Consider the following 27,657-nt stretch of genomic DNA (forward strand, 5'->3'; position numbering starts at 1 on the left):
TTACAAAATAACATCCAAGTGATCCTTTTGAATAGAAGTAATGTATTTTAATTTGTATGTAATAAAAGAAATACTTGCCATGGTTTTGTGATTATATAAATTTACATAATTGCATGAAATATACAAAAACAATAATAATTGCATAAAATACACACAAAATAATTGCATAAAATATACAAAATACAATAGTAATTGCATAAAATACACACAAAAAATTGCATAATGTATACAAAATACAATAATAATTGCATAAAATATACAAAAAACAATAATTGCATAAAATACACACAAAATAATTGCATAAAATACACAAAAAACAATGGTAATAAAGGATTTGAAAGACTATATCTTGATATCAGATACTGCTGGAAGAAAAAAAACTGAAAATTGTAAACATTCTTGATGACAAACATCAGTGTATGATTTGTGTGTGTTTTATATACATGTACTACTCTATAATTTCTGTGTTTAACTTCTATATGGACAAATCTGCACTAGCTGCAACTTTGACATTTAATTTTTCATCAAGTAACCAAATATATGTGTTCACTAAAATGGGTCAGTTACTTATAAAAAGACATTGTATCTGTTAATTAGTGGTCACTTTTAACCATAGGTGGTATAGTGACAAGTTTAAATCTTGAGCGAAAGCTTGGTTTGCAATCTAATTTAAAACTACACTAGTTTGTAAGATAGTATCATTTTTCAATTAGACAACCACACTCAGTTCACAGAAAATTGTTAAAATAACAATAATTTGACATTGTACATATTAATCAAGCCATCTGTTACACTTTACCCCAACCTAGATGTAAAGATGGAATCTCCTTGTTATATCTCACAGCTCAATTGTGAAATCACTTGTACTCAAATAAGACTAGACTGTATATTAAGAGATTGGTTGCTGAACAGTAAAACTTACAAGTTTTCAGGCTGTCATGGAATGTTTTATAGTAGGGTTTTAGTTGTTCTGGTATAACAGTACATTCAGTAAATATGGATAGATAGCATGCATTTCTAAAGCACACATAAATTTATTAATTTACAAATGATTAATTTACATGATTATTTGAATTCTAAACAAGTTAATTTCATCAATCAAGATTGCACTAAAATATCAGACTTCCGATATTTCAACGACTGGCCAGTCATCTTCATATTGGAATGAGATCATGATTGTGGGAGACCTGCAAAAACTAGTTCTAACTACTATTACACCACCTTAGACTTGAGGTTGTGACCTTTTTGGGGTCATGGCCTCATTCCAAGATGAAGATGGCTGTCAGTGATTGAAATATTGAAAGTCTGATATTTTAAGAGAATTGTTGATATTTAGTAAATGATGATTACTTGGTATGATTCTGGTACTCTGGCTATAAAGGTATTGCAGATAAAAAATTGTAAATATATCACTGACAGACTTTATTTATAAATAGAAATTACAAATCTAAATAAAATTTCCTACATCATTATCGCTGCAGAAAGCTCAATTTTATATCAAATGTATCTCGCCATGAGGTTCTTCCAATATTGCATGTCACTGACTCCTGATGGAGAAACCAAGAAGTGATCTCTCTACAGGAGGCTATTTCAATATTGTAAATTATCACTCCTATAGAGACAAAGAAGTGGTCTCTTCAAAGGAGGCTCTTCCAATATTGCATATCACTCCTGTGGGGAAGAAAAAGAAATCAGAATGGATATATTAAAAAGAATATTGCTAAAAATTTGATCCACTGTCTTTATATTGTTAGCGGTAAGTATTATTACTCTGTAACATTTTTGATAAAAAGCCCTATAAAAAGATTACCTCAACCAATGAAGTTATGTGGAAGTTATGTGTTGCCCCCCTCCCATTTTCTTGTACATTAGTCCTGTTTGTTAATTGGGTAGCTAAAAACGTTGATTAATTTTTATGACCTTTATGGTAAGATTGCATACAAAACATTAGGACAAAAGGATTAGACTTTGGTGGATATTTTGACCAGAACTTGAGTAATAGTGAAGCCATGGTATTCATAGCATTAGTTGTCAAGCTTGAACCCCTGAGTGTGCCCTCAGCAATGGCCCCTTGTTACTGTACAGTCGATGATATTAAACTTTCAGATGGTGGTAACTTAATAATCTGAAGCTACGTTAAAACATTGCTTACCTATTGCAACCTTGACTTCAGGAGGTAAAACAAGGTATATTAAAATTACCTTTAAGTTTAAAACAATAATTATCTTTATTTGTCAATATAAATTTGGAAATTTGTCGAATGGTCACCATTGATCAGAACCCTATAGCCCTAGTATTGGGAGAAACTCTGTGTTATTCTGCAGAGTCCAACTGAGCATCATCCTTAATTCTTACACACAGACCTGGTTAATTTTAATTAAACCCAGCTGGAACTGGGCAAGTTCAAACCCAACCGGTGTTTGGCAGGTTTGAACCCAACCAACGTTTGTCAGGTTTCAACCCACACTGCAGTGATAAGAGATGTATGAGCTAATTGCTTGGCCACCGACAACCTGTCAACAAATCAATATCATCACCACATATTATATCAGTCTACTGTCATTTCATGAGATGTACTTACTGTAAATCTGATTTCCGGATTTCTTTGCCACTTAGAAACATTTCTGCTGCTTGAGATACTACTGGGTCTGAATTCATACTAGCAACAGCCACTACATTGTCACCCCTGATAAAAATCAAAACAATACAGTAACCATGTTACATAAATTCTATTTGATCACGAAACTGTAATGTCATGGTTAAAGTCTCCACTTTCAAGGTACTATTATAGCAATATTGACTGTAAGATACGCCATGTTGTTCCGTGCTCACTGGCCTCCTCTCACCCCAATGCTAAATTACTTAAATTCATGCAAGTTTTTCATGAAAAAACTTTGATTTCTTTCAAGTTAGTATTACTTGAATGTACCTCTGAAGTATACAGTGCACATTCTGATGCCTATGAATATACCTCTAAAGTATACAGTGCACATTCTGATGCCTATGAATGTACCTCTGAAGTATACAGTGCACATTCTGATGCCTATGAATATACCTCTGAAGTATACAGTGCACATTCTGATGCCTATGAATATACACCTCTGAAGTATACAGTGCACATTCTGATGCCTATGAATGTACCTCTGAAGTATACAGTGCACATTCTGATGCCTATGAATATACCTCTGAAGTACACAGTGCACATTCTGATGCCTATGAATATCCTTCATTGCTAACAACTCAATTAATTGAGAAAACACAAATCGTGGATATCTTACATAGATAATATCCTTGGATTGTTCACTAGATGATTAGACAGATTATGTCTAGTATTATGTAAGAGACCATGTTAGTGTTTATAATGCTCCAACATCAGTATTAATTATTTGATAGATAAGTACCCTTGACATGTTTCAAGGAAATAGATGGGCTGATAGGTCTAGGCTGTATAACTCAAGTAAGTCAAGCACCATGGGTAATGAACCTATTGACCATCACCTTCACATGCTTGACCTTTATTACTGTATACCTCTGGCATTATTAAAAGGATATTAATTTTCATGGTGTTTTGTGTGGAATGTACTTTGGACAAGCTCAAAATGAGATCAAAGCAAGTGTACATACCTTGTGTAGTATGCAGTGAATACAAGTTCATCTAGATCACCATCTATAACAACATCATCATAACCGACATTGTACCCTGCAAAAGAGATAAAAACATCAGCACATGGTGTATATAGTATCATGACCTCCATTGAAAGCATTAGGAGAAAACTGTCCAAATAGCTTGTGATCTCTGTATACCTTATAATAGAAGGTTGCCTATGAAGGGACTAGGTTGTTTACATATGACCATTTTAACCTACCAACAATAGAAAATTCTGACAAGTTCAGATGACACTAATTTGAAATCTAAGACATCAACATATAAACAAACCTGTAAATCTGAGACTTTTCCCCATCATCATGGTCCAGAAGTAAGGCACTGTATTTAGTTCAGCATCTTGGTCTAACATGTTGAGGGCAGCAGTGCGACCTGTAACAAATTACAGACAATGAAGTGTTACTGATACTGAAGATAATGTTACATCAAGGGCAATATCTGTATTGACAAAATTACTGCTCTCAAGATTCAGACTTCAGACTATTGAATGGTAGATTAATATACTTGGAAAGATGGTCTTTTAATATGTCCATGAGATCACAATGTCATGAACAATCCTCATCTACATATCCCTATGTACTTTCCCTCCAAATTTCAGGCCAATCTGCCCTGTAGTTCTGGTTCAAGTTTTGTTTATACTGAAGATCACATTTTTGACCAAAAACACACATCTGTGATACAATCATTTAAATTTGAACAATTTTCCATCTATATGCCAGGCAATTGGTGTGGCAGCTAAGTCTGTTTACACACACACACACACACACACACACACACACACACACACACACACACACACACTTCACTATGCCGATAGCACTACTGAACTAGTTCAGTTGTGCTAAAAACACACATATAACTTAATATTCGTATTATTAGTTGTCTTTCAATTAAATGAAGACATACAATGTACATACCATGCATATGAGCTATCTGCCAGTGCTGTATGTTGACTGTCTCGTCATTCAACATAGCTAGAGGAAATTCCACTATATCACCTGCACCAAAGACGTTGGACTTATTAGTTCTCATAAACTAGGTGAAAAAAAAAGAAAAACAGGAATATACTAGGAATTATAGATAGTTACTTCAAATCATCACTCATGTGACTCTTGTGAAATAAATGTTATCATAAAAAATATGGAAAATGAAGCATCACTAAAAACTTAATCACAAAGTTTGAATCAAATTATATTACCTACCTTATCTACTGTAAGTTGATTCCTTGCATTCATGGATAGACCACTGTCTTTCAAGAATTCTGTAGTTGGCACTACACCAGCACCTACCACACACAAATCAGCTGGTAACTCTTGACCTGACTTGAGGTCAACTGCTTTCAGTTTACCATTCTCTCCGAGGAATTCCTTGACACTGTTATTCATGAAGAAGTTGACATTCTTTTCTTCTAGCATCTGAAGGCACATAAAAATTGAAAGTAATGACTTTGTAGGGACAGTAGTCATTTTTGGATTTTAGCCTTACAGCATACAACAATGTTTTTGTAGATGATATTATAGGCAAGCCTTCAGTTGAAGACAAATCCCCAACTGGTGTGTTATATGGCAATGTTATTGTGTAAATTTGAATAGTTTCTTTAGATACAACGCTGCATAATTTATTGACTGATTTGCTATTTGACCTGATTATAGAAATCTAGGTCAAAGGTCAAGATCTATAAAGAGAGCTTACCTTTGGTTATAGACATAATGTGGAAACATTTTGGTTATTTCTCCTTGAAAATATTTACTATGGTTGAAGGTCAATGTCTCATTAGAAAGCTCGTCATTTATAATTTGAGGGTACACACTTGAATGGTGTCCATATGTATCAAACTTTTGGAGATAACAGAAAATATGTGCAAATATATATGGCTGCCAATTTGCTATACAGGTCAAGGTCACAAAATTAGGTGACTTGCATATGCATCACATAGTCAAACCCACGTCATGATTATGATATCATTACTTGAAATCTTTGATTAAAAAATCTATCAAGATAACCCAAATTTGGCTATTTGACCTTGATGAAGCTCTTCAAGGTCAAGTTCAAGATTAAAAGAAAGCTCATATTTGATAATATGGGTGTAGGCACTTGAATGGAGTCACTACGTATAATACATCGAAAGTAATGATTCATATTCACAAAGTTCATTGGGGCCAAAATCTGGAACTCTATCCCTTCCCATATAAGAGACACTCGAAGTCGGAGTATGTTCAAAGCTAACTTCAAGAGCTATCTTCTTAGCCAGTATTAGTTGATGTATACCATTTTGTTCTTTCTTTTAAGATTTGTGAGTAATTGTTTCCGAATTTAGTTAAATACTTCTCCGGATTTATGTGATATGTATGTTTTGTTTTGTTTTGTTTTCCTTTGTTGTTGTTGTTATTGTTGTTTTTCTCTCTGAGGACAAAACTCGATTAGTTGTTTGGTCAACTATTTTTGCCCTCATTAAAATAAAGTATTATTATATAGTGAAATTTGACAACAAACATGGCTGCCATTCGGCCATATTTAATTCGGTCACAAACCAAAGTGACGTGCATATGCCATCATAGTATATTACCTTTGTGCCAGGTTTGGTTGAAATTGGTTGGTTCATGCCAGAGACATGATGGTGAACACACACACGCACACATGCATGGACGGAACCCAATGTACAAGTCCCCCACCAGGTGGTGCCCATTGAGGACTAATAATAGATACACTCCTTATTTCTAAGCTTGACTGATGATAAATGTAAACAAAACTTACCTTTGGGAAAACCTTTAAATACACAATTTTCACACCTTCAAATTGACAGGTGTGTGTGTGTGTGTGTGTGTGTGTGTGTGTGTGTGTGTGTGTGTGTGTGTGTGTGTGTAAGTATGTAAATATATATGATAAGCATACATATCTATGAATTATGATGGTGAAATGACTGCAAAATACACACATAAACATGTAATACATTGTCTAATATGATATTCACACTATGAGAATTTGAAAACATGCAGTGAAGAATGCCAGTCGGGTATGCAAACACACAGGCAAGCAATGAATGAAAGACGACATCACTGCAAAAAATCTCTCACCCGCTGGAGAACCATTCCAACCTGTTCCCCTAATGTAGCTTGAAATGCAGTGTTGCTGCCACTGAGTAAAGTGATATGATTGGCTTTGTCAACAAGAAAGCTGGCAACTTCCATTCCTAGTTACATGCAAAAAATATACAAAATAAACAAAAACCACAAAAAAACATGCATGTATCTGTATTACAACACAAGGCAAGGGGTACACTCATAAAAATAAAGGAATCACTGATCTACCCTCTTAAGGGAGGCTCCAATTTGTGGTCCAACTGCTAGCTCGAAAGGTGTTGTTTCAAGCCCCACTGCTGAAATGCTAGCAGCCTTGTCCGAGAGATAGGCAGCAACTTCCATTCCTAGTAGAAGAAAGAAAGCCAGAAGATAGAAATGGAAATAAAGCATAGTGGCATATGGAAGGGAAATGAGATGTTCACACTGATGCAAGGACAGCTCAAACACTACAAATATGTCGTGAAATGAAATGTGTTTGTTTCAGATTTTGAAGCATAAGGGAAATGTCTACTTGATTCAGCTCTCTTCCATGCTGAAGGTAGTATCACTCTTATCAAATGCTTGTACATGCAACTAAGTTAGATTGCAAATAGATTTCTACAATCACTGAACAAGTACATCGTTAGTTGCAGGTTATATTTGATGCTTCAAGTGTTGTTTGTTATCATGATATGAGGACTAATGGTTTTTTAATAGTATGGTTAACAATAAACATGTCAGTAGACTTTATCTTTGTTAATAGACATAGATCATGGAGCAGATACATCAGGATCTACAGTTAGACCTCACACCACCAAACAAACCACACTTGTGTGGTGGTCTGAGGTTAGACAAGACACTTAAGTACTCAATTTCACCATTTCAAGGCAATTAAAGTGTGGCTGAAACTAGCATAAATGCAATTGGGAGGTTTTAAACCAAGGAAAAACATTACACATTATGGTTTGATCATTTTGATTTGAATTTCCCAATTAGACACCCAAGGTAAATTGCACCCAGCCACTAATATGGCAAAGGTCAAGTGGTTTTTGACTTTAAGTTGTTCACACACACACACACACACACACACACACACACACACACACACACACACAGAAAATGACTCTTATCAACTTGACATGAACAAACCTGAATAGCCTCCCCCAAAGGTTTGCACACCAAATATCAAAGCAATCCGACAACTGGTCTCGGAGAAGAAGTTGAAACTATTTTTTACCAAAAACACCCCAAAAATTCACTACAAATAGAAACCGACTCATACCAACTCGGTATGAATAAACCTGAATAACCTCCCAAAAGAGACATGCACACCAAATATCAAAACATTCTGACTCGGTTTTGGAGAAGAAGATGAAAATAGAAAAAGCTGACAAACAACAGAAAAAGGAAGACAGATGATGACGGATAACCAACCTAACCCTTAAACTCTGCTCAGCTCTTGCTGACAGTGGAGCTAAAAAGAGAAGTAAAATTAGAATTTTAAGCAATCAACATTTCTTTGTCTCCAGGGGCTCTCAACAGGCCATGAAAAGAACCCTGGGTAACGTGAGGCTAACGCCTCATTTGAAAAGCTTACATCATGTATATACATCATGACTGTTTTGCACGTATGAATTTAGATTATTAGATTATTAGCATAATTGTTGGGTGCTTCAGTTCTCATTCCAATTGTTTGACAGCTCAAAAAAGCCACTACTCCTTAAAAAGATATTGACAGCAATTATCTCAGACTTTATACTGCCATTACATATACAGCCCTACCAATCTGAATTTTACAAGAGTACACGAGTTTAAATTTAGTGAATGTTGAACCAGTGAAGGTACTTCAATTCCTAGTCAGAGAAAAGTAAGGATAAAGAGGGGAAAGTGGTCCCAAACATCAAATCTGTTTTTGTGTTGTTGAGTTATGTTGTTATAGCTTCAGAGTGTGTTTGTATACTTGTCAGTCTTTTCTGAAATTTTGCATAGATTAATTTATTCTATCAGACAACAAAGTAAAAGTAAGAATTGGACACTGATCAATTTGAATGTGCTGGGACAATGACTGATTGTTTGAAAAGTAAAACAAACCCCTAACCCTAATCCTAACCCTAACCCTATACCCTAACCCGAAACAAAACAAAACTATACAAATTCCAAGGGTAACAGAAGTAAAATGCTAACTAAACCACTTACAAACTAAAACTAACATAACATGAATGTTTTGCGAACAAGAATGCATGTCTTTAACTTCCCTAACTTTGTCTTTGCATTACATACTGGCACATGTGGAAATGACACCAAGAACATCCTGACTTCAGATGATGGAATCAGTTGTTTGTCATGGTTCACAAACCCACCAAGATGTATCTTCCCCTCAGTTCAAATTATGTAGAGCCATCATATTTTTCTTATCAAAAGTACAAGACATATGTATATATGCATCTAATTTTTGCATTCCAAAATATGATAGACTATTCAAAAAGTACAATTTTAGTTTGCATGATACATTGCAAAAAATATTGATGTTCCTGAACATGAAAATTCTTATCAATCTATTCATGAGAAATTATTGTAGATTTTAAAGACCAGGCAATCAAAATGCCTGCAATTGCTCCACTAAGAACAAAACACATTTTATGTTCTTTGAGAAAACTGTGAAAACGGATATCACTCTTCCAACTTTTGCATGTTTATTGTTACTCCTATTATGCTATTACAAAACAATAACACACAATGTCAAGTCCTGTAACCATATACACTGCTGGAAGATCAACACAAGTTGAAATGTCAAAGTTACGTACATATCCACTGAGTGTAATGGTATAAGATTTTCAAATATAGTGTAAGTTTCCCATTTCCAAAGGTTCAATTCTCAGCTTTGCGTTGCCCTAGAAATGTCAACTGCTAAAATCCCAATTTCACTTCTCTTTCCAGGAAAGATGCACTGCACAAAGACATAACAATAGGTTTTTCCAAAGTTTCAAAAGTTCCTCAATGCATGACAGTTCCAGCCACTATTTAATTTCACTTTAAGGAAGTCATGGGAAAATAAAATATTCTGAATCTTAATATAAGCATCTTGATAAATTTGCCTTCTATATATTTCCATATGGCATTTAGACAGTATAGGACTATTTTTATAATGATGGTAGTAAGTTCTATCTGGAGTTCTCCAGTTAATTTACCGCGCTTTCACACTAAAATGTTGGTACTTGGCATGGAAAATACTGAAAATCTATAAGATTTTCCTCTCTATTACCTGGGTCCACAAACCTTAGTGAAAACACTTTATGATAGGGATCTTATGAGGATCAGATTGAGCAAATGACTGAAACTGATTTTATCCAATGCAAACTTGGCATAATTCATCCATCATATGCAGTATATGTTATTAGTTATATTTTCACAATCTTAATACAGGGTTATTAGTAAGTTTTGTACATGAAGTAACTGGCATTAGTATTAGAATATGGAATGAATGAATGAGGTTTTTAGATGATCACACACTTTAGAAAGTAGAGAAATATGTTAAATTTTTAGAACTTAGAAGAAAACAAAATGAAAATTGGCACCAAGTAAATTTGAAAACCCTGGTTATCATGGACCAATCAATCTCTTTCCTGTTGAATTAATCTTAACACAACAAAAATAGTAATTAGTACAAAATTAAATGGTATTCCCAAATATTTTTCTTCATTCAACTAAAGAAAATACAAATGACCTAAAGGGCCTTGCCACTATGAGTCAAAAAAGGAGTAGTGATAAAACCAGTGGGTCACATATTTTCTCTGGCTGAATGAAGCCAAATAGTGGGTTTGATTTAACTACATGATACCTCTACAAGCATATTGTGAGAAATCTATGAAAAATAATGATGATTTTGGAATGTTTTGACTGCAGAACCAATGACATAAACATGAATTGTCATGACATAAAATGACCACGGTTTAAATTCCATTTTATTTTTTGTTTCAACACGGACACTCTAGCTTGTGCGAGGTATAATCATACTACTGTTAGAGTATTAAAATTGTCATTTCTGTGCTGTGCTGTGGTGTAAATAACATGAAAATATTCAAAATTATTAAATACAATTATAAATGCTAATTCATGACTGATGAACTTAGTAATAATAATCTACAGATGTAAATATTGAAATATCAAGATGTCATCAAAATTAATCATTACATGTAGAGTTACTTAACAATCAAATCAATATTGTGCACACTTGGATAAATTGATGATGAAAATTTACAGCAACAAAATATAGAATTGACTCTTAAATGTCAGAAAATTTATGATTATTTATAGATGTAAACACAGTAACTACAACAAGTGTTCATACAAGACACAGCACCATCAAAAATTACTTCTATATGCATGATTTTACAAAAATGGTGGCATGACTTTATGATATAAATGGTGGCAACAAATAAATACTACAAAGTGTCAGCAAGAAATGGCTTGCTTTTTGGTAACTGACCCCCAAAGTTAAGTCAATGTCAAAGGTTGAGGTCCTAAAAAGAAAGCTTACATCTGGGGATAGACACTTAAAAGGCAGTAAATTATGATTGTTCACACTGAAGTAAAATACTTTTTCTATGTGCTACACTCATTTATAGCATCCACATCATGTGTAAAAGTATACTGTTTCATTTGTTAATTGACCACATTAGAAAGGCCACATGCTTGGCTTGTAAATAAACCAATTGAAACAGTATACTTTCACACTTAATATGAAGGCTATAAATGAGTGTAACACATAGAAAAAGTGTTTTACTTCAGTGTTACTCATTGTAAATATGAATTCAGATGTGTACAGTGGAGAGTCACAATGTCATGGATGCATGTGTTTCCACTTTGTCTGAACCGGTTCATTGCAAATGGTTAAGAAAGTTAGATCTGCTTAACTTCTCGCTCTTCCTTATAAATAACATAAGAATATTTGGCAGTACTCACCAATAAATGATGTCCCTACAATGACGACACGTTTACCCTTTGCAAGTTTTGCAATTTTATTGGCATCATCAGGTGTACGGAGAAGACAGACATTCTCAAGGTCATGACCTGGTATGGGAAGGACTCTAGGTCTGAAGGGACAAAGAATACAACACTCACCACAGAGTATTCACTGCATATAATGAGTGAAGAGGTTTGACCTTCTGATACCCATCACTATTCACACATTGAACTACTTATTCTAGAACTGATACCCATCTCTATCCATACATTGGACTACTTATTCTAGATATGATACCCATCATTATCAATACATTGGACTACTTATTCTAGAACTGATACCCATCACTATCCATACATTGGGCTACTTATTCTAGAACTGATACCCATCACTATCCATACATTGAACTACTTACTCTAAATCTGATACCCATCACTATCCATACATTGAACTACTTATTCTAAATCTGATACCCATCACTATCCATATATTGGACAACTTATTCTAAATCTGATACCCATCACTATTCACACATTGAACTACTTATTCTAGAACTGATACCCATCTCTATCCATACATTGAACTACTTATTCCAAATCTGATACCCATCACTATCAATACATTGAACTACTTATTCCAAATCTGATACCCATCACTATCCATACATTGGACTACTTATTCTAAATCTGATACCTATCACTATCCATACATTGGACTACTTATTCCAGATCTGATACCAATCACTATCCATACATTGAACTACTTATTCCAGATCTGATACCCATCACTATCCATACATTGGACTACTTATTCCAGATCTGATACCCATCACTATCCATACATTGAACTACTTATTCCAGATCTGATACCCATCACTATCCATACATTGGACTACTTATTCTAAATCTCATACCAATCACTATCCATACATTGGACTACTTATTCTAAATCTGATACCCATCACTATCCATACATTGAACTACTTATTCTAGATCTCATACCCATCACTATCCATACATTGAACTACTTATTCTAAATCTGATACCCATCACTATCCATACATTGGACGACTTATTCTAGATCTCATACCCATCACTATCCACACATTGAACTACTTATTCTAAATCTGATACCCATCACTATCCATATATTGGACTACTTATTCTAGATCTCATACCCATCACTATCTATACATTGGACTACTTATTCTAAATCTGATACCCATCACTATCCATACATTGGACTACTTATTCTAAATCTGATACCCATCTCTATCCATACATTGGACTACTTATTCCAGATCTGATACCCATCACTATCTATACATTGAACTACTTATTCCAGATCTGATACCCATCACTATCCATACATTGGACTACTTATTCTAAATCTGATACCCATCACTATCCATACATTGAACTACTTATTCTAAATCTCATACACATCACTATCCACACATTGAACTACTTATTCTAAATCTGATACCCATCACTATCCATACATTGGACTACTTATTCTAAATCTGATACCCATCTCTATCCATACATTGGACTACTTATTCCAGATCTGATACCCATCACTATCTATACATTGAACTACTTATTCCAGATCTGATACCCATCACTATCCATACATTGGACTACTTATTCTAAATCTGATACCCATCACTATCCATACATTGAACTACTTATTCTAAATCTCATACACATCACTATCCACACATTGAACTACTTATTCTAAATCTGATACCCATCACTATCCATACATTGGACTATTTATTCTAAATCTGATACCCATCACTATCCATACATTGGACTATTTATTCTAAATCTGATACCAATCACTATCCATACATTGAACTACTTATTCTAAATCTGATACCAATCACTATCCATACATTGAACTACTTATTCTAAATCTGATACCCATCACTATCCATATATTGGACAACTTATTCTAAATCTCATACCAATCACTATCCATACATTGGACTATTTATTCTAAATCTGATACCCATCACTATCCATATATTGGACAACTTATTCTAAATCTGATACCAATCACTATCCATATATTGGACTATTTATTCTAAATCTGATACCAATCACTATCCATACATTGGACTACTTATTCTAAATCTGATACCAATCACTATCCATACATTGGACTACTTATTCTAAATCTGATACCAATCACTATCCATACATTGGACTATTTATTCTAAATCTCATACCAATCACTATCCATATCGTGGAAGCACTAATCTTTTTTTGACGAAAAATGAATGTCAGATAGATATCTAGAATTATAAATTAAAGAGTAAAGAAACTAACTGTAAGACAAACAAAACATCTCACAAGTTATACACATATAGACAAACTGACAGACAGACAGACAGACAGACAGACAGACAGACAGACAGACAGACAGACAGACAGACAGACAGACAGACAGACAGACAGAGACCAAATAAGTGACAGACCTGTGGAGCCACTGTGACATACAAATAGACAGACAAGTGCTCTATACATCAAAATGAACTTACCTTCCACCAGTAGCAATCAACAGCTGATCATAATTGATACTTTCACCATTTTGGAATGTAACAGCATTAAGGACAGTATCTATGGAAACAGCTTCTCTCTCTGTCAACACTTCTATATCATACACAGAGTAGAAATTACTATCTCTAAGAGCTATGTCAGCTGCAGCACTGTCTAAAGCCTGTTACAGTAATAGAAAGGACAGGGTATAAAGGGTGTTGTCATGGACACATAATTACATCATACTGTTTTGGAAACAAATGTACAGTACTGTAGTTGTCATACATACATTACTATTCTCACCTTGCTAAGTTTTGGTCTGTCATATGGAAGAAAGTTTTCCTTGGTTGCTATGACAACTCTTCCTTTGAATCCTTCCTGTCTGAGTGTTTCTGCACACACAGTTGATGCTGCACCTATGTGTTACAATAACAGATATGATTACGAGTGGAACATTTACAATTATCTGATTTTCAAAATCATATAAATTTCAAAATGCTAGTGTGATACAAAACAAGAGTAATGTCTATAGGTAATATCCAGTGTTTTGCTAAGATTATCAAATTTGATTTCTGCAAATATGCATTACACTACATAGCTAACAATAGCAGTCTGCTGATTGGCTAAGATTATGACTTGCAAGTAAAGCAAGCAGTGATGGATTTCATGTGAAATATAAATTTGCACACAAATGAAATTTGATAATTGTGAGAAAGTGTGGAAAGGCATATGCATAGAACTGGAGACAGAAGAGATGCACATTTTTTCTAGTAATCCTTACCTCCTCCTATAAGGAGTATAGTACTTTCTTCATCAGGTGATTTACTACACATTTCCTGAATTCTTCTTGACTTTTCAAGAGCCTATACAAAGACCATATTTATAGATATTTAGACATAACATATTTATATGAACTGAAATAGGCGCAAACCAAGTTGTAATAAACTGATCATTCTGTCTCTCTCATGTATCTGTTATCATTTTAAAACAATTACAGGGGTTCAATATTTCATTATATCAAAGGACAAACTTATTGTGTAATATAATGATGACTCAGCTGTGCAGTTACAAACAAATGTAAACTTAGGTAAAAAAAAAAAAAAAAAGCACCAAAATGTTTGTAGATAAATCCTTGCTTTCAACCTGAATCATCAGGTCTTCTTCAGTGATGTGAAGTCATGTTGAATCAAAGGAAGCTATGTACATCAGAATATACAAATATCTCTAAACAGTGATTAGCTGGTAAACTCTACTATCTGTCTGGGACTATATTTTGAAGTCATGCATACATAAACACTGTGACTTTACATCTCTAAAGAAGATCTGAGGACTTGGGTCGAAAGCTAAGATTGCCTGGTGCAGTACAAAGTTTTACTGACTTTATGCTTTCTTACCTTTTTATGGGTTTTTACCACTACTTTATTATCCTGGATGTCAACCTGCAATAATAAAAGAAAATTATGAAAAAAATATTATGATCACCTAGTGAGCAAACCCTATCCACATTCAACAATTTACAATATGCCATATTCCAATTACAGGAAAGATAAAAGATTTTATGGTTTAGCCACTAGGAGTGCTGTTCACAAGCTGTTCGGTGGCAGAAAGTAAGGGCCTGTATAGTACAGCATCACAGCAGAATGACAGCAGCCATAAAGATACCACTCATTCTCTATGTTGTTCCCACAATACTATTTTATTAGTGACTACCAGTAATCAAAACATGCTGAACCACTATCATAATATTCTCTTAAGAACATTCAGAGTTCTTTCACGCATATTTCATTGACTGCTTCAAGTAACCAGTGGCCATATACAAATTTTAGCCCTCACTTTGCCAGATCTGGTGTGCCCTAAAGGTGCTTATCTGTGAAATGGCCAGAACTTCTGTAACTGGAATATGACATATTGCACATGACTATATCATAACAATGGAATTTATTCACTTATGGCAAAATTCAACATTTACCTCAAATTTCTGCACTCCATCTAAACCAGGATAATCTTCTATATCACCAGACTGTGCATTAAAACATGCTCCATGCCAAGGACAACGAATTCTTCCATTACACAAAACACCTAGTGTAAATAAATCAAAACTAATTACATGTACAAATACATAAATACATAATTATAGACACACTTTCCACATTATGAAACATCACACTATAGTTTAGGACTGTATTAATTTAAAAGTACAATGTCATGCAATCTACAGTAACAGAATGTATAAAAACTTTCCACCTTCTTTACATACACATGGAAGTAAGCGACAGTCTAAATTCAAGACAGTGCATAAGAATTACAACAACTGTGATTCCATTCTTAGGTGTCATACTGTTTCTGAATGACTTGGTATGGAAATACTTCAGTACAAATAAAAAATTCTTTGGTGTGATAACAATACTATATAGTTGTATTTACAGATGAAGCTACTTTGATTATACATATTAGGCCTAATAAAAAAAATTGTGTGGTTCCAATTATGCTCAATTTTAGAACAGGTGGGGTAGGGAGATTCTTTATTTTATTCATTATATTTTTTTTAATGTGTGAGTATCTAGTTCAGGTAGTTATGTTTTCCGTTGTTTCCCATATGGTCTCTGTGTTATTGGTTTCTTCCCATCAGATGTACAGCCATTACAGATTGGAAGAACAGTTTTATATTGTCTTTTTAAGTTGATGTCAGTTTCTGCGTCCACTATTTCTCGGCAGTGAAAAACTAGGTAGGGTCGGGTAATCAGAACCAAACAATGTTTTTTTTCTAGGCCTAACCAAATTTTTGAGTTTCAGTGAAAGGGATTGAGGCAAGACTTTGTGTATATTTGACTCAGCATTCTAACATATAAGTGAAGCTGACTCTGTTATGATGGCAACCTACGGTAGTTGTCACAAGGTTGTGGTTTTGAATATAGATTTATAAATTTACTGTACTAGTGACGTTTTGATGAATGGTGATGACAGGTATAGGTCAGGGACCTTTTAGTGATGACAGTGTGCTAATTTACATGTCGGCTAATTTACATGTCAACAACTAAACATCTGCTGGGGTTTGTGTATACCCAATCATCGTTAAGCAGACACCTTCAAATACTCTCTAAACCAGTGATCACATGCTTCTCCTAACATCAAGGCCTGAAGGTTAACACTACTTGTTGCTGCTGGTTTGCTGGCTACTGTGTGCTACCACCTGACTGGTATTGCATTCAATACCAGGAACTCAACCTACACCAATGGGAAACTACGTTAATTTGCCAATGGTGAAATGGACTACAGACATTAACTGTACTTAGTACCGTGTAAAACGGGTGAGTTCATGACTTGCAGATAATTGTATACAATACCATATGGACTCGCTGACAGCCATTTGAGCTCCACATTTCGCGTCTATGGCTATTTGCTGCCATGTGGACTATAATTCATTAGATAATTAGTAGCAGGGCCTGTCATCACCATAATACGTATATAAGCTTTATTCTTGATTTTGTACAAACCTGATGAGTGTATCAGTGATTTATGGCAAGTTCCGTTTCATTTTATGTAATATTATTTCATGGTGAAATAAATTGATACATATATGTTGTTCTCTGTCATCTCATTTATACAATACTCTGTTCTATCCCTTAGTTGTGTGTGTCACTTGACCATCTTGTGATAATACTAAAGCTAAAAGCCTTGATAGTGCAATATTGATTCTGTCCCTAGATAGAAGAGTAATCTTAGATGTACATTATACCATGGTATAGTCTTGACTTGATTTCTTACCTTTGACCAAAGGTGCCCCATAATGTGTACATTTATGACCAATAGCACTGAAAGCTCCAAGTTCTTTGATAAGGAGAGCTTTGCCTGGACCAACATCAACTTCACGCATCCTGAAAAAAGATATAAATGTAAACTTTGATACTGATGACGTTGACGAAGATGATAGCAGTTCTGGTGATATTTTTCTTTTTCTTTCTGCTTTATTCTACATACTTTTAAAACATCACCATTATTGACCTAATAGAAAGAAGTCTTCAGACTTCACTATTATTACACATAATTATGTACCAGAGATAACTTGCACTGATGCACATGCATACTAGTGGCATTTTCAGTGCAGTGCAATACCAAAAACATTATTGCATACCTGCATGCAAATGATATGCAAATGAGGACACACACGTTCATTACACATGAAATCGCATGATCATGCTGTATGATTTTTATGATTTTTATGGAAATTTGCTGTGTCAGATAAACATATGTAATAATAACAGAACCCCATGCAATGTGAATTCCAGTGTGGATAATCAGGGGTATTTGCTCTTGTGCTTGCAGTGTTTTCTGCTGCACTTTCACTTGCTACGCTTGTGAAAGTACGGGTGCAGAGGACACTGCAAGCACTCATACAAATACCCTGAGTGCACCATACTTGCACTCACTTGACATAGACTTCTGTCATATTATCATCTGTTTGTGCTACCTTTATTTATTTTTTCTGTGACATACTGAGATACTTGTATCACTCATTAAATCAAGACTAAATTTATTTCATTTGGCATTTAATACATCGTATCACTCATTACATCAACACTAATATATTTTCCATTGGGCATTTAATACATTTGGCATTTGATCTGAGTACAATGTGACTTTTCTCTTAAAAAACTTGTGATCCAAATCAAGAATAAAATCTGTCAGACTTACTCGCCATCTTTCATATCATCTACTTCGCAAACGACAGCTTCCACTGGTACTATTTTCTCTGGTTTAGGCATGGCTCCAACCCCATGTTGGTCAACTGCTAAGAAAATAGACAACAACATTTATTTGAAAGATCAGACAGTTTCAATGTCTGACAGTGTTAGCAATGGATAGATAAAAAACATAATTAGCAATGCATTACACTAGTTCATCTGCAGTGTTTCTTGAAATACTACACCTAACATCTAATACACAAAGCATGCTGTAGAATATATTATATCACATTGTCTAATTATTATTATCTTTACAATTAATAATTAGTTTGACAATTCCACAGTGGAAAGACATACTTATACACCACAGTCTAACTTTCTCACAGTCCCTCTATCACAAGGCTGGAAATGCAGGGAAGCATTCATACCTATTGTCCGTACAGAGGAAGTTGAAAATACTGTCATGCATATAATTTACTGGTGACCAGATTGTTAGTGCTAGCGTTTTGACATAGTAGCATGACAGTTAACTGTAATGTGTTGTGCCCACTATGAACTTATCTTTGGCACTAATTTATTGTGGCACGTAGACACAATTGCAACAAAAACTCCAACATTAGGCATTAGTGATAGAAGGACTGTGGCACACTAACAAATTATTCGAAAAGCAGAGATTCCTGGGAAAATACCTAAATGTGACAAAGTAAGTATAAGAAAGAACAAAATTTTACAGATGAAGGAATCATCAGTTGGATTCCAAATCATTTCAGATTCAGATTCAGATCTATTGTCATAATTATGTATAAAAAACACTTAGTCTAAGAATGTAACTATTTGAATGGAGGATGAGACTGTAGATTATCAATCACAAGTTTTTAGGTTGTATTCACTATACATCATTTAGTCAAGTCTTGGCACTCTTTACCATCATCCCGAACACAATGATATTTACAGACTAGTATAGATACAAGCTGTAATGATATTTACAGACTAGTATAGATACAAGCTGTAATATTTACAGACTAGTATAGATACAAGCTGTAATGATATTTACAGACTAGTATAGATACAAGCTGTAATGATATTTACAGACTAGTATAGATACAAGCTGTAATGATATTTACAGACTAGTATAGATACAAGCTGTAATGATAGTTACAGACTAGTATAGATACAAGCTGTAATGATATTTACAGACTAGTATAGATACAAGCTGTAATGATATTTACAGACTAGTATAGATACAAGCTGTAATGATAGTTACAGACTAGTATAGATACAAGCTGTAATGATATTTACAGACGAGTATAGATACAAGCTGTAATGATATTTACAGACTAGTATAGATACAAGCTGTAATGATATTTACAGACGAGTATAGATACAGGCTGTAATGATATTTACAGACTAGTATAGATACAAGCTGTAATGATATTTACAGACTAGTATAGTTACAAGCTGTAATGATATTTACAGACTAGTATACATGTAGATACAAACTGTAATGATATTTACAGACTAGTATAGATACAAGCTGTAATGATATTTACTGAAAAACACTGGATGAGATCTAAGTTACCATGCAAAGAAAGTAATAGTAGCCATGCAACAGTTGGATAAACTTTATCATAATTCTTAACAAATCTACATATGATGGTAATCATAAAATTATCAAGTCTAGCGACTCATCGTGACAGACGCCCTTTAGGTCACTCGTATTTTCCTCAGCTGAACGAAGAAAAATATTGAGGAATAACATCTAATTATTCCTCGATGTTTATCATTTCATGTATGTCAATTTCTTCACTAGACAACTATATTATCATTTCATGTGTATGTAAATTTCTTCACTAGACAACTATATTATCATTTCATGTGTATGTAAATTTCTTCACTAGACAACTATATCATTTCATGTGTATGTAAATTTCTTCACTAGACAACTATATTATCATTTCATGTGTATGTAAATTTCTTCACTAGACAACTGTATTATCATTTCATGTGTATGTAAATTTCTTCACTAGACAACTATATTATCATTTCATGTGTATGTCAATTTCTTCACTAGACAACTATATTATCATTTCATGTGTATGTAAATTTCTTCACAAGACAACTATATTATCATTTCATGTGTATGTCAATTTCTTCACTAGACAACTATATTATCATTTCATGTGTATGTCAATTTCTTCACTAGACAACTATATTATCATTTCATGTGTGTCAATTTCTTCACTAGACAACTATATTATCATTTCATGTGTATGTCAATTTCTTCACTAGACAACTATATTATCATTTCATGTGTATGTAAATTTCTTCACTAGACAACTGTATTATCATTTCATGTGTATGTAAATTTCTTCACCAGACAACTGTATTATCATTTCATGTGTATGTAAATTTCTTCACTAGACAACTATATTATAATTTCATGTGTATGTAAATTTCTTCACTAGACAACTATATTATCATTTCATGTGTATGTAAATTTCTTCACTAGACAACTATATTATCATTTCATGTGTATGTAAATTTCTTCACTAGACAACTATATTATCATTTCATGTGTATGTAAATTTCTTCACTAGACAACTATATTATCATTTCATGTGTATGTCAATTTCTTCACTAGACAACTATATTATCATTTCATGTGTATGTCAATTTCTTCACTAGACAACTATATTATCATTTCATGTGTATGTCAATTTCTTCACTAGACAACTATATTATCATTTCATGTGTATGTCAATTTCTTCACTAGACAACTATATTATCATTTCATGTGTATGTCAATTTCTTCACTAGACAACTATATTATCATTCCATGTGTATGTCAATTTCTTCACTAGACAACTATATTATCATTTCATGTGTATGTAAATTTCTTCACAAGACAACTATATTATCATTTCATGTGTATGTCAATTTCTTCACTAGACAACTATATTATCATTTCATGTGTATGTCAATTTCTTCACTAGACAACTATATTATCATTTCATGTGTATGTCAATTTCTTCACTAGACAACTATATTATCATTTCATGTATGTAAATTTCTTCACTAGACAACTATATTATCATTTCATGTGTATGTCAATTTCTTTACTAGACAACTATATTATCATTTCATGTGTATGTAAATTTCTTCACTAGACAACTATATTATCATTTCATGTGTATGTCAATTTCTTCACTAGACAACTATATTATCATTTCATGTGTATGTCAATTTCTTCACTAGACAACTATATTATCATTTCATGTGTATGTCAATTTCTTCACTAGACAACTATATTATCATTTCATGTGTATGTCAATTTCTTCACTAGACAACTATATTATCATTTCATGTGTATGTCAATTTCTTCACTAGACAACTATATTATCATTTCATGTGTATGTCAATTTCTTCACTAGACAACTATATTATAATTTCATGTGTATGTCAATTTCTTCACTAGACAACTATATTATCATTTCATGTGTATGTCAATTTCTTCACAAGACAACTATATTATCATTTCATGTGTATGTAAATTTCTTCACAAGACAACTATATTATCATTTCATGTGTATGTCAATTTCTTCACTAGACAACTATATTATCATTTCATGTGTATGTCAATTTCTTCACTAGACAACTATATTATCATTTCATGTGTATGTAAATTTCTTTACTAGACAACTATATTATCATTTCATGTCCTGCCCATCACATTTATAACAATAATTCTATTTAAGTCATAGGAGCACAGCTGTACAAATTTGAATCCTGTATTAAGAATAAGATCAAAGATTGTGCAAGTACATTACATGTACTGTATACAATGAGTGTAATTGTCTTCAACAGGTGAAAACCATTAATTATTAGCACTTGGTATTACTTACATATCACCCTTTGTGTCCTTACACTTACAATAATAAAATCATGGTGCATGCAGTCATTAAGCATTGTTTGTTACCTTTGCCATTTGCTGTGATGCTACCAGAGGCTGCATTGCCAGTGTTTTGAATGGAAGCTAGTGATTAAGCATACGTGATTAGAAAGCTGGTTAAAACAAGCAAAGCAAAGGGCTGTTTTCACATCAACTGCAGTATAAATTTTCAAAGCAGTTGGCAGCATGCAGGAGAAACTATGGTAGAAATATACCCTGAAAGGAAAGCATCTGAAAAAGATGTTTTTAGTAGCATAAACACATGAAAACCCTAACAAGTTGAAAATACTACTGTATCATTACTAACAAATTCTACACTTTCAATAATAAAAATCCTTGGCCTTAAACCTGCACTAGCTACAACTGACAGTTTTGCATCAAATGACCAAAGATATATCAACAACAATATATTTATTTACTTATAAAAAAAACCCATTGTTTCTGTTAATTACCAAGTGGTTAATATTATCTGTAGATATTGTAGTTGTAAGTGTAAATCTTGAGCAAAAGCTTGGTTTTGAATCTGTCACCATGTTAAAACTGCACCTGATAAAACACTTTTTTAAAGCAACATTTCAGTTGCAGCTAGTGCAGTCTTACAGTGTAACTACAGGCCTGGGGTACAATTCATCAAGTTAGAGGCAGCCAAATGTTCACACAACATAAATTTTGCAACAAAGTTTACAGAATTGCTCCAAAAAAAAAAGTCTGCATGTTTGTTTTTTAAAATGGTAAACAAATATAACCCATGTATGTTACTACATGAGGAAAATGCAAAGCAAAACCTTTTAAATTTGCAGGCACTTCATGCTTTAAGATTTATTTCATAATCAGCTAACTGACTCCTGTATATACACTCTCATTTGTCAGCCTTTACTCTCAATGGAAACTTATTGCAATTGAGACCATCTAAGAATGAAATTAAGGTCCCTTTCTCCTCAAAATGGAAACATATTGAAATTAAGACCATATCTAACAGGCTTTATTCACATTACTCTATAGTTAAACTTAACTTAGCTGTTATAAACACTGGTAAATATACACATGTAACTGTGAGAGTCTAAGAAAGAAAAAACATGTCATGCAAAGTTCATTATTAGTCAAAATGTAAAACAGTCACAAGATTTCTTAATGTCACTATTACAGGTACTTGACTACAATAGTACACAATAATCAATGTGTTATAACTGGTACTAATTTGAATGACAATTGTCTTCTTGATTATATTAACTATATTCATAAGCTTTTGTAATGGAACTACTCTTCATTTATAATATTGAATACAATTATAGTGTTTATACTACTCTGTGCAAAACAAGTCAATAGCACGTCATTAGTAACAAATGTAACCCCCCACGGCCCAAGGGCCCCAGGAGGCCAGGCTACAGCATAAAAACTGTTATTCATTTCCAAAGCAGTAACATCAACTAATGTAAGGCTGGAAATTTTCACTAAAGACTTCTTTTCCTTTTTTTCATTGGAAAACTAAAACGCAAAAATAAGTATTGCCTTTATTGACTAAAATGCCTTCTTGTACATGGAACAGAGTGTACCAGTCTGGTAACTAGTAAAAATAGGTCTTTGAGAACTAGCTGAAAACTGTAAAATCACAAAATTTTCTGGCAAAAATATCTAGGTTTACAGTATTTATTTTATACATCAATACTATTGCAATTCAACTTTAAAACAAAAGTTAAATGGAAAGTGGAAAGGAATATAAAGAAGGAAATGTGATAGCAGTAGTTAGTAAACTTACCATCCTTTGTATTACATATACCCATTGTGCTGAAGCTGTGACGGGTGACTGGTAAAACTTTATACTGTCCAGTTTTCACAGAATTGATGTAAAAGTTGTGACTGCTACTAAGGCTAGTGTAATGTTGTGTGACTGGTCTGGTATATGTTGACGATGTATTCTGAAATTCTCTGCTAAAAAATAAACTTGTACTTCTCCTGCTTACTTGATGTGGACGGAATCTTAGAGTTGATAAAAACAGTTGTGTGAGGATTTTAACTGACATCTGGCAGGTACTTTTGACAAGGCAACGATCAATAGTCAGAGCTTTATTCAATGACCTTTACCCTTTGACCTGTACAATGACCCATATTCCAAATGAACCTGGAAATAAAAGAGTAACATGTTACGAAGTTGTAAATCAAGTCATAGCTGATGAAACATATATAAAGATATGTTTCAAGTCTGTCGGTAATGGAATATTTTAATGACATAAATGAAAGACATTTTGTATTCACAGCTTTTAACTATACTGGCCATAATCATGCAGTGTTTCTTTCTTTTTTTTAATTTTCACTTCCTTTGAATTTGAAAAAATTCTTTAAGATTTACCAGATTGACCAGAGTACCAAATCAAAAACTAAATATTTCAAAACTTTTTGAAACAATCTATTTTCCTTTAAAAGAAGTACTTGTTGATGCAGCAACCTATCTCACACTTGTATTAAAAAAATTCAAAATGACTTACAAGCTTTTCTCAGACCTCATAACCACTATACATATAGTACACATAAGACATAAAATCTTACAGATGCAAAGGAAAACAGTACAGGATAAAAAAGCAATGTCATCCAGTCAAACCCAAATACTTACTATGATAACAAGAATCTGGGTTAAGGTATTTTTTGATAACTTTAATAGGAGTCAGGAATAATCTCTGTTAAGGTCAAAGATCATACCACTGTTGCTAAACTACCTCATATGAACATCACTTTTCCAAAACATGTACACAGTGTAGGCCTGCCCACTTCTGACTGATTGTGATAAGTGACAATTCAATTTATTCGTTTTTTGACATAAAAATCATCATTTTATGTTAAAGCTATTGTTTTTGGCTAAAATTATTTATCAACAAAATGGTGAAATGGTTGAAACAGTGAAATTGTGAAATAAAGAAAGAAACAGAGAAATGAAACATAAAAGAAACAACAAATTAAATGATCAAGTTGATCTCATAGGCTACCACAATCTACAACCGAGGATCTACCTGTTACAATATTGGTTCAAATCCTGCAGTAGGGAGACTACCAAAAGACAAAAGATATGTGTAGTATGGGTATTAGTACTATGTGCTATCCAAATGGGTCACTTTTTCAAGTTTGCAATGTTTGACCAACAGATAAGATTGCTCTAAAAGTGTAGCAGGCATATGGTGAGAACTTGGAAAAGTGGGATATATGTATGTATGTATGTATGTATCACAGTATGTATGTATGTATGTATGTATGTATGTATGTATGTATGTATGTATGTATGTATGTATGTATGTATGTATGTATGTATGTATGTGTGTATGTACATATGTACATACGTTACGTATGTACGTAATATGTATGTACGTATATATGTACATACGTACTTACATATGTATGTATGTACGTCGAATGTATGTATACGTACACATGTTACATATGTACATATGTAATATGTATGTATGTGTAGGTATTATCAATGGAGAATAAATGAGTATAAGAACAAATAGACTCAGGTTTTAGAACATTCTGATAGAAATATATCAAAAAGGTTTTTACTGCCAAATGCCTGTAACTATATAAACTGAACAACAGGTTTTGTATTTTTATCATCAGTTAGTTTCTAGGCAAGGTGGTGACCTTTTATATTACCCAAGAAGTATATAAATGTCATGTAACCACTTCAATAAAAGACTTATAGAAAGGCGTAAGAAATGGCATACCTAACATATATAATGGTTACTGGGAGCTTGGAGTAATTCTACTGACAGTATAATTACTCCAAGCTGGGAGCTAGTGTTAACTTATCCAGTGGAAATAACTTTGAGTAAGATCAAAACCGAGTTACCCCCCCCCCCCCTCCCTCTCTCTCTCTCTCTCTCTCTCTCTCTCTCTCTCTCTCTCTCTCTCTCTCTCTCTCTCCCTCCCTCCCTCCAGGAATGAGAACCTAGGTGACGTGGGTTTATTTATTTTAGTTTTATGAGATCGAACAACGTGCTAGGCAACACTGCAATCAACGATATCCCTCTTAATTTTTTTTTTTTAAAGACAGTACGTTATAAACTTAATGCAAAAAAGACACTGTAATATATTTGCTTATCCCGGTACTTATCCATCAATCCTAGCTATGTCTATGATCATGGTGATTGTGAGGTGGTTTACAAATTACATCATACATCATTACATGTAATATTGGTCAATGAAACATCAGTACACATTACAGTGGTATCTTCTTCAGAAATCAGTATAAACAGCATTGAACTCTATCACTCTAAAATATTCGTATTGTGTGTGTTCGGTGCTATAAAGCGAGCTCCAATACCGTCAAACATGAAAAAAAATTGCTTCAACAACACACGAATCCTCTGTCACAATCTTCTGAGCTCAATCTAGTAGTACTACTACACTAGTGGTACATGGTAGCAGTACACAGTGGAAGTAATACTAATAGTGGCAACTGTAACCATGACATCATACAAAATCGTCCAAAAATTGAACTCTACAAAACACAAGAAAGCCTAAAAATGAATGCGTGAATACAATACCTGTAGACTAGTAAATGCCCCCGACCACCTGTCGACAACAACACACAGTCCAGTCAACAAAACTCAGGCTGGACTACTCGCTGACGCACGTACATTGTATATACATGGGACCTAATTTGCATGCCCGGTTAGGTCACAGTTCAAAATTAATAACTCCCTAAGATCATTGTGGACAGCGCATTATTAAATATCTAAATATGACACTAACCAACCTTATGAGCACAGATGTCAACAAATAATGGTAACAGTGACATATTTCTTGATT

The 27,657-nt window shown here is 33.6% G+C and overlaps 1 protein-coding gene across 3 annotated transcripts; it reads right to left on the reverse strand.

Moving 5' to 3' along the window:
• Positions 1-303: 303 nt before the first annotated feature.
• Positions 304-27,497, reverse strand: LOC144448980 (apoptosis-inducing factor 3-like). Of its 3 annotated transcripts, none has more exons than XM_078139372.1 (17): positions 27,393-27,497; positions 24,617-24,979; positions 18,922-19,015; positions 17,995-18,104; positions 16,199-16,308; positions 15,624-15,668; positions 15,011-15,092; positions 14,533-14,645; positions 14,232-14,410; positions 11,686-11,816; positions 6,973-7,088; positions 4,867-5,079; positions 4,582-4,699; positions 3,938-4,036; positions 3,625-3,700; positions 2,582-2,686; positions 304-1,671 (listed from the first exon to the last, which is right to left on the reverse strand). In XM_078139372.1, exons 2-17 carry the CDS (start codon positions 24,879-24,881, stop codon positions 1,638-1,640), a joined length of 1,890 nt encoding a protein of 629 aa, XP_077995498.1. In that variant the 5' UTR covers positions 24,882-24,979; positions 27,393-27,497; the 3' UTR covers positions 304-1,637. The 3 variants fall into 3 exon arrangements, with proteins under 3 accessions (XP_077995498.1, XP_077995497.1, XP_077995496.1); XM_078139371.1 differs by lacking the exon at positions 6,973-7,088 and adding an exon at positions 6,739-6,854 and having other exon boundaries at positions 18,922-19,018; XM_078139370.1 differs by having other exon boundaries at positions 18,922-19,018.
• Between the last annotated feature and the right edge of the window lie 160 nt (positions 27,498-27,657).

This window comes from Glandiceps talaboti, chromosome 18 (assembly GCF_964340395.1).
Source record: "Glandiceps talaboti chromosome 18, keGlaTala1.1, whole genome shotgun sequence".
Lineage (NCBI taxonomy): Eukaryota > Metazoa > Hemichordata > Enteropneusta > Spengelidae > Glandiceps > Glandiceps talaboti.

Bases quoted from the DNA above. Each gene is read 5' to 3' on its own strand.
- LOC144448980 (XM_078139371.1), bottom strand. From the start codon at position 24,881: ATGTCAGTTAAAATCCTCACACAACTGTTTTTATCAACTCTAAGATTC. The intron at 16,309-17,994 runs GTAAGAAATCAA...TATTTACACTAG, and splicing joins TGGGGCACCTTTGGTCAAAG to GTGTTTTGTGTAATGGAAGA. The intron at 11,817-14,231 runs GTAAGTTCATTT...TTGTCCCTTCAG, and splicing joins TTGATTGCTACTGGTGGAAG to ACCTAGAGTCCTTCCCATAC.